The 9,064-nt window shown below is 33.8% G+C and overlaps 1 protein-coding gene across 1 annotated transcript in view; it reads right to left on the bottom strand.

The window, feature by feature from the left end:
• The window catches only part of LOC132190819 (disease resistance protein RUN1-like), a 13,357-nt gene that overhangs the window by 3,509 nt on the left and 784 nt on the right, over positions 1–9,064 (bottom strand). The window contains exons 2-5 of the mRNA XM_059605858.1: positions 5,695–6,796; positions 5,097–5,372; positions 4,064–4,990; positions 2,564–3,001 (exon numbers count right to left, since the gene is read on the bottom strand). Coding sequence (XP_059461841.1) covers positions 2,564–3,001; positions 4,064–4,990; positions 5,097–5,372; positions 5,695–6,796 — 2,743 coding nt within the window. The remainder of the gene's footprint in view (positions 1–2,563; positions 3,002–4,063; positions 4,991–5,096; positions 5,373–5,694; positions 6,797–9,064) is intronic.

Here is a 9,064-nt window from a genome sequence, read left to right as displayed (position 1 = left end):
CAAATTTAAGAGGAGGCTATAGAGCTCACCTACTTTGAGCAACCTCAGGGAGTAATGCTAGCAGTTACTCTTGTGTTCTTCTTGTTTAGTCACTCTGAAAATGATATGACTTCTAAAATCACTGTTGGGCATGTGATTGATCATTATTGAATTTAATCAAATAGTGATTTTAAAGCCACCACATTCATAAAGTGACACAAGAGGGACATAAGAGTGACTTTTAAAATTATTTCAATCTCGGGTGTAGACTAGGATTCACTACTCAAGACAAGTGGACCCCACAACCTTCGTCTCTTGTACTATATAAATTTCAATAAAATTTGAATAACCTAATTGTTCACCAGCATGAAGATAAACTTTGGCCACCTGCATGAAGATTCTAATCACATGCTAGCAAATCGGGAAGAGATAAATTATCAGTTATTCCAAAAACTTAAGCTGGTAAGTAGATATAAATTTAAGAGAAAATTACAGTTTACTCCCCCAAAGTTGACAGCTTTTTCAATTCAAACACCAAAATTTCAATATTTGCAATCCACCCTCACAAAGTTCCAATTTTTTTCAATTTGACCAATATTATCCCAAAATTCTCATATTGCCCCTAATTTTTATTTTTTATGAAAACAAAAAAAAAAAAAAAAAAAAAAAAAATTGGGGGTGCAAAAATGGCCAGATGGCCAAAGGGGTGGCCCGAATTTTTTTAAAATTTTCTTATAAAAAATAAAAGTTAAAAATTATGGGCAATTTGGGAAGTTTTGGATACAATTGGTCAAATTGCCAAAATTTGGGGGGTGGATTACAAAAATTGAAACTTTGGAGTTCAAATTGAAAAACGCTGTCAACTTTGGAGGGGGGTAAACTGTAATTTTTCCTAAATTTCATCACTTAATCATTGTGAAATATTTAATTAAAATAGATGGTGATTTGATGGAGTCAAGATTTGATCACAGGACCTTTGCTTTGATACCATGTTAAATTATCAGTTATCCCAAAAGTTTAAGCTGATAGGAAGAGGTTTTTCAATTATTAAATATTCAGTATTCATGACACATCCATCATGCGTGTCAAAGATAGTTCTTCTAATTTTCTACTACAAGCAACAAACAATTATCAAAATGACAATCCTATGGCCATAATGATCTCTGCTTTTTAATATGGGAATACAAATTTTACTATCTCCAGAATATAATTAAAATTGCAAACTTTTAAGTTGTATGGAATTTCTTATGCACTCGTTGGCTAAAACCAAATGGGATTGTTAGAAAAGAAATGGGATGAGTGTCGATTTTTTATTTAATTTTTTAAATGTCCAAACAAGGAAAGGGAAATGAGAAGGTGATTCAATATAGTAACTTCTGCTTCATGAGACGCGATATCTAGCAGATTAAGCTACCCCTTGGAGACAAGATAGGCGTCATTAAGTTGTAGTGTGATCCAAAGTTGATATATACAGCTTATTATTTCCTGATATGCTTCTTAGTAGTGGTTTTTTGTTTTTTCATTGGGAATGGCTTTCATGTATAGTTTTAGGAATTGTATGAGGAGTTTAGATAGAGTAAGAAATGATGAACAAGAGAGATTTGGTCGAATAATGTTATACATCATCTTTTTATCACGTTTTTATCATTTCAAAGTTGATGTAGTTTGGTCCTCCAAAGCATGTGATGCATAGAAATTAGTTTTTTTTTTTTTTGGTAGAGAAACCATGCTACAACTTTAGAGGATAAAAAAATGGTACGTAGAATTACTCGATTTGGCCAGGATAATTGATCCTATTGAAGTGTATTCAATATATAGAGAAATCATTACAAATGATATGTACAGTTGGAAAATAAAAATACATAGTTACCTTCTTTCTTTCTTTTTTTTTTTTTTTAAGTTAAAAGATAGAGTAAACTTTATTTTTTTTATTTTTTTACACATTCACACAAGGGAAGGAGGGAAAATGAGAAATGGGATTCGAACTAGTAATCTCCGCTTCATGATGCGTGATCTCTAGCCAATTGAGCTACCTTTTAAGGACTACCTACTCTTTACACTTGTGACTTATCATAAACTATACTAAAAAGAAATTATCAAATACAATGAATCTTGACCAATGCCTACTTTTTGCTTTTTTTAAAAAAAAAAAGAAAAAAGAAAAAAAAGAGATGAAGAATATTTTGGTAATTTTGACACCCCTATGTTAGGATTTACTTATTGTGGCTTGTAACATACATAGATTATTTTCTAAGAGAATTTGGCATGATGGATGGCATATGGAGACTGTAGAGGAAACTTGCATCGACAATCACTTGGAAGCATGACATATTTCAATAATTATACAATGCAGGTGAGACAAGAATATATATATACATACATATTACAACTACTCAAGTTGAAACTTTTGAGATCTCGTCTCAACAGAGTAAAAAGAATAATCATTTTCCTCTGTAGCAAGCTTTTTGTGCTTTTTCTCTTTCATCAAATTTTGTGGATCATCAATAATATTTGGAGATCTCATTTTTCTCTTGGAGGAGCATCTGTTTTCTATATTGTTATTGTCATCCTCATCATCACTGACAACAATGGCATGATCCTCATCTTTTCCATCTACAACCCTTTCATATACTAGATGGACCCCCATTTTCTTCACAATGATTTCAGGCCCCCAATCTAGAAGAACCTCTACTTCATCACCATCCTCAAAATCATTGGTAAGAACACGATTGCCTAGCAATAGGTGATCTTCAAGAGGGAATTGGCCACTAGTTACTGCCAAATTAGTCAGAACTGTATTCTTGGTATGGTTGATATATGACACGGTACGTTTATACGAAGATAATACTTGAACACGTGATGCAAAGACAACACATACACCAAACTCGTTCAATATGGGATCAGCAGTAGGTACTTTAAAATATAACGAGGGTCCCTCACACTGATACGTGAACCAATCAGGGATTTGATTGCCGGGGAGGACAATGCCAAACACTCTACCAACTCCACGCCTAACCCATTCCTGTTACATCAGCAGAGGATGATGTATGTTAAAGTATTAACTAAGTGATACGAGATAACATGGTATCATAAAAGAGGTCTTAAGTTGAAATCCTCCTCCACACATTATTCTATGGGAAAATACTTTTTACCCCCATAAACTAGTCATCCATTTCCACTTTGACCTCTAATGTTTAAAAAGTGACACTTGACACCCCCCCCCCCCCCAAACTTCCAAATTGTTGCAATTCGACCATTCTGACTTTTTTTTTTTTTTCCAAAATGCCCCTATCCCAAGTTAAAAAAAAGTTAAATTAAGCGGTGTTTGGTCTCGGGTGGCCGAAGCCACCCCTAGGCCCAATTGGGGTGGCCGGCCATCCCTTAATTAATTTTTTTTTTTTTTTTTAACTTGGGATGGGGGCACTTTGGGGAAAAAAAAAAGTCAGAATGGTTGAATTTCAACAATTTGGAAGTTTTTGGGGGTCAAGTGTCACTTTTTCAATATAAGAGGTCAAAGTGCAAATGGGTGGATAGTTCAAGGGCGTAGAAATATTTTTTCCCCTTATTCTATTTTAGTTAAAAATTAGGGAAAACTTCACTTTAAACCCTTGAATTACCACGCGTTTTGGCAAGCCCCCAAACTTTAAAATCTCTCAATTTCATCCCTCGAACTTTCAATTTGATGCAATTTACTCGCCCCACCCCCAGTCAATTTTTGTGTTAAAACCCCTAAAAGGACAAATTTACCCTTCAATTTTCTTTTTCTTAAAAAAAAAATGAAAAAAAGGTTCATAAGGTGGTTCAACTGTGGGTCGCCTTGTGATTTTTTTTTTATAATAATTTTTTTAAAAAAAAAACAAATTTAATTTGAAATTAAGGATAAATTTGAAATTTTATAAAAAAGTCAGGGGTATAAATACCATTGCCTCACTTTTAACGTTTAAAATCTGAAGAAGGGGTTCAAATTGAGAGGTTTTGAAATTTGGGGGACTTGTCAAAACGCACGATAATTCAGGGGTTTAAAGTGAAGTTTCTCCAAAAAATTAAGAGAGAGAGAGAGAGAGAGAGAGAGAGAAACATGTACCTGTAGCCGTAGGAAGCTTTGCTTAAAAGTATGTGATACATTCATGCACCCTTCAATGTGAACAGACACAATAGGATTTGAACGCTTAACCAAACCTGGAATTTCGACTAATTTGTGACAGTTAGAAAGGCTCAAACCATTCATATTTGAGAGCTTTGATAGATCCGGCATTCTTTCCAGTGCAGTGCAGTGTTTTGCATCTAAAAAAATCAAACTTGCTGGTAAATCCGGAATTGATTTAAGGTTTCTACAGTGACCCAATTTAAGATCTTGAAGCTTCGAAAGACCACCTAGGGTTGTTGATAGGCTTTCAAAACTATTGCATCTTAAATCTAAAATTTTAAGAGAACATAAATTCCAAAGATCTGTAGGAATTCCGTCATCCGATAAATTGCAGTCCCAAAGACATAAGTGTGTTAGTGAGTTCAAGCCTTGTAGTGCAGCAGGCAATAGATTGACTGACTTAGGACTTTTCCTTGGTGATATCCAAGACCATAAGAGTGATGGCAACGACTTAGACAGTGATCCTTTACACCCACATAGAGATAAATATTTGAGATTCTTAAGTTGCACGATACTAAAAGGCACTTGTCTTATAGCAGTTCTGTCTGCAAGAAGAGTTGTCAATGATTCCATCTCCCCCAAGTTGTCAGCTAAATTGTTCATTTTAGAACACCCAGAAAGAATGAGATTTTCTAGAGACTTCAACTTATAGAAACTCCTTGGCAAACTTTTAAGGCATTTGCAATCTTTCAAATTCACCAAAACAAGATCACTAAGATCTCCAATGGAGTGGTGAACCTCAAGCAAACTCGTACAATCTTCAAGTATTAACTGCTCTAGATTTTGGAGTTTTGAAAAGTCAGGGGTCTGGCTCAGATAATGAGAGTGACTGAGATTTAGAATTTTCATCTTCTCAAACAACTGCTAAACAAATGAGAGAACAACCAATGAAAAATGAAGGAAAGTGCAATATTAGAGCCTAGAACATTAAAAATAATAATAATAATAAATAAATCATTCATTATTTTACCTTAGGACTTTCCCAAACTTTTTTGAGATTGCTATATTGCAAGTCAATCACAACTACGTTTCTTGGATAAAAGTCATTTGGAATAAACTTTAGAGGGAATCCATGCCAACAGAGCAACCTTAATTCTTTGGAAAGATATTTATAGTCTCCAGTGAGTCGTACGTGATCAAGTTGGAGTAATCTTAGTCTCTGCATCTTAATAAATGCTTCTGAATTGAAATTCATCTTACTTAGACTTGTCAATTCTAAAGTAAGTCCTTCAACTGCATTTGTTCCCTGTAAAAACACAAGAATTGCATGAGACAAGTGATTATCCAAACTTATCACATAATCTTTCTTATTAATCATTTCATTTATCTTGCTTTGCTTAATATAATGTAATCATGTTTGCAACTACAAAAACAATAGAATGATGTTAGGAAAGAAAAAAAAAAAAGTTCCTATTTTCAAATAAGAAATATATGGATTAAACTTTCAAGGCATGTGATCAGTGTGAATTAGTACGCATTTGCATCCCGAATAACATATATCTTAGAAAAAAAAATGCTTTTTTTTTTTTTTTTTTTTCAATGTTTTCAATTGAGAAAGTTCTTATTACCTCATGGTTTGTCAATATATCAAATGCATCCTCATGCAGCCATAATCTACTCCATTTCCCAGGTTCATTGGGGTGTTGTTCACGAACGATTTCTCTTCCCATGTCTCGCAACAAATCATGCATTGTAAACTCATTTGTCTCACCAACTTTAAGAAGACACCGTTGAATGAGGACACTAATTCCAATCTTTGCAAAGAAACCACAGCCATCCAATATTTTTACAACATAGTCTATATCCTTTCCTAGGAAGAAACATGATATGTCAAGGAATATATCCTTTTCAGTATTGTCGCTCAGTCCATCAAAACTTATTCTAAGTTTATTTTGAATCTGTTCATGAGGAATCCTCTTCAATTTATCTAATGCACTTTCCCATTCTAGCATGCTCCTAGAGAAAAGGAATGAGCCCAAAACTTCAAGTGCTAGTGGCAACCCTCCACAGTAAGCAACGACACTTCTTGACAACTTAGTATAATCTTCAATAGGATAACTATTCCTAAAGGCATGCCAACTAAAGAGCTTAAGAGAGTCAATGTCATTCATTGCTGTAACTCTATATACACTATCCACTTCTAGCTCCTTTAGCAAATGCTCATCTCTCGTTGTTATAATAATTCTACTTCCCAAACCAAACCATTCACGCCTTCTACATATGGCATTCAATTGCTCCATTTGGTCTACATCATCAAGTATCACAAGTATTGCTTTATTACAAAGTCTTTCTTTAATCATATTGATTCCTCTATCAACACTACTTATCTTTATCTCGCTTGTCTTCAAGATGTCAGAAAGAAGTTGTTCTTGGAGATGAACCTGACCCCTAGGTTCCTTGGAAGTTTCCCTAACATTTGCAAGAAAACTTTTACCTTCAAATCCATGAAAAAATTGGTTATAAATGGCTTTAGCAATGGTTGTTTTGCCAATTCCACCCATTCCCAAGATTCCTACCATGCGAATATCGTTAGCTCCAACATTTAACCCAAAAGTTATGTCTTGAACATGAGAATCTACTCCAACTGGGTAGAGTGCTATAAACAAGTGTGTGTTGTTCAGTTCTCTTGAAATCTCTTCAACAATTTTCCTAATAAACTTTGCTTCATGCCTGAAAATTATTTTAAGAAGTTAGGTAGAGTCACATTATACAAGAGAAAATTGAAATATAAGTTTCATATACACAAATATGTAAAAACTTAGAACATATTAGTTTTGGCCATTATCCTTAACTCATTAGCATTTACCATAATAATGGGTCAAAGTTTGAAGAAACTAAATTTTTATACCATAGAATTATGTTAACACTAAATCCAATAGACTCAAAACCTCTCTCACACGGACCAAAAAAATTACCCTTGCTTTTAATTCCATGACAAAGAATAGTGTTTTGTTCTTTTCAAACCTATAGTGTAGCTGGCAAAGTAAGATTTTTTATATCGTAGTTGCAAAGGGTTTTCTTCATTTTCTCTAGTTATTTCCACTCTTTCTGTCTCAAAAAACTAAAAGGTGGCCTATATGTATGCAAAAGGTAGGTCAAAATAAACCAGGTCAACTAGGCTTTTTTTTCCACATGATTTGATGGAATATCAAATCACATCAATAAATTTCCACCCTGATTTGAATTCTATCAATGCCTCTAAAGGCAATAACAAACTACAACTATCATTCAAGTTGAAGTAATACTTGAGATGAGCACAAGAGTTGGCTTAGTCATAACACTATATTACCTTGTCAATAATTTTGGCCACAACTTTCTTAACTAACTCTTCTTCTTGTAGACTTATTTACTCTCTACAACCCTTTTGACATGCTCCCTTCAAACTTCAAAACTCATCACTTTGAACCCCTGAACTTTCAATTTCTATCACTTTGGACCCCCTCCGTCAATTTTTGCCATTAAAACTCTAAAAAAGACAAAATTACCCTTCAATTTTCTTTTTATGAAAAAAATGAAAAAAAAAATTTTGAAAAAAAAAAGGTTACATTGTGGCCCAACCGTGGGTCACCTTGTGATTTTTTTTAATAATTTTTTTTTAAAAAAAATAATTTGAAATTAAGGATGAATTTGACATTTTATACTCAAGGGTATAAACATCATTTTCTAACTTTTAACGTTTAAGATCTAACGGAGCGGTCCAAAATGATAGAAATTGAAAGTTCAAGGGTCCAAAATGAGAGGTTTTGAAGTTTGAGGGAGGCATGTCAAAAGGGGTGGTAGTTCAGGGGTTTAAAGTAAAGTTTTCCCTTCTTTTTTTTTTTTTATAAAATTATGCCTTAAAAAACCGGTTTAGCCTTTAAAAAAAGTAGGTTCACACCGCATGTCGTAATTCCAGACTACCTCTAAAGAGTGATTCGGCTTATATATATATATATTGTTTTTAGCAATGAAATAAAAAATAAAAAAATTGATAGAATATAAAGTAAAATAAAATAAAAACAAGAAAGTATGAGAAAAATGAGAAAGAGATAAACAAAGAGTTTTGAGGTGGTTCCACCTTAAAAACTTACTTCCATTGTTTATAATGTCCAATATATATGACTATACTTTGACTATGTTAGATTTTATTTTTTTTAATAAAACAAATGTTCATATTATAATATATGTATATATAGAAAACATATTGCAATGTGATACTATAAATGTACTAAAATATAATAGGTGAACGACAAAACTATTGCTTATAGGAACTTACCCGTCTGCAGTTTTTCTTAGATCCCACCCTGACAAATTAGCAGCCTCACACAAAGCTCTTCTCCACTTGAGAACTTTGTCCATGTCCAACAAGTAATGCTCTTCATGTTTCGCGAATGCTTCTGCAAAACTACCTGTCTGGTTTCTCACATTAGAGGGCTCAACATCATAGAATATAGGTAGAACCAGTTGCTTCAAAGTTCTTCGGCACTCCATAATTTTCACAAGTTCCTCCATGCACCACCTTGAAGCCGCATAGTTCATTGAGAAAACGATGATAGAGATTCTGGATCCTTGGATTGCCCGTATCAATTCGGATGCAAGGTATTGTCCTCTTTGGAGCTCATTGTCATCTTTAAAGATTTTGATTCCAGCATCTTTCAAAGCAAAGTAGAGGTGGTCGGTGAAGTTTTTGCCTGTGTCTTCGCCTCTGAAACACAAGAAAACGTCATAGATCCAGTTGGAACAAGGGGATGAAGATGAAGAGAAGATGGCTTCAGGAGATCTCGTTGTTCTGATAGCCATGACTCAACTCCCAAAGACTTGATTTATCTTGATAATTTATTTGAAGTAAAATGAATAAAAGTGTTTGGAAGGATAAAAGGGTGGAAATCCAAGAGGAAAACAAAGAGAAATAGTTAAAAGAAAGCTGAATGGACTTCGTCCTCCATCCCCTTAACTATT

The sequence above is a fragment of the Corylus avellana genome, chromosome ca8 (genome assembly GCF_901000735.1).
Source record: "Corylus avellana chromosome ca8, CavTom2PMs-1.0".
Classification (NCBI taxonomy): domain Eukaryota; kingdom Viridiplantae; phylum Streptophyta; class Magnoliopsida; order Fagales; family Betulaceae; genus Corylus; species Corylus avellana.
The sequence above is the reverse complement of the archived record's forward strand: the minus strand, read 5'-3'. Positions and strand labels throughout refer to the sequence as shown.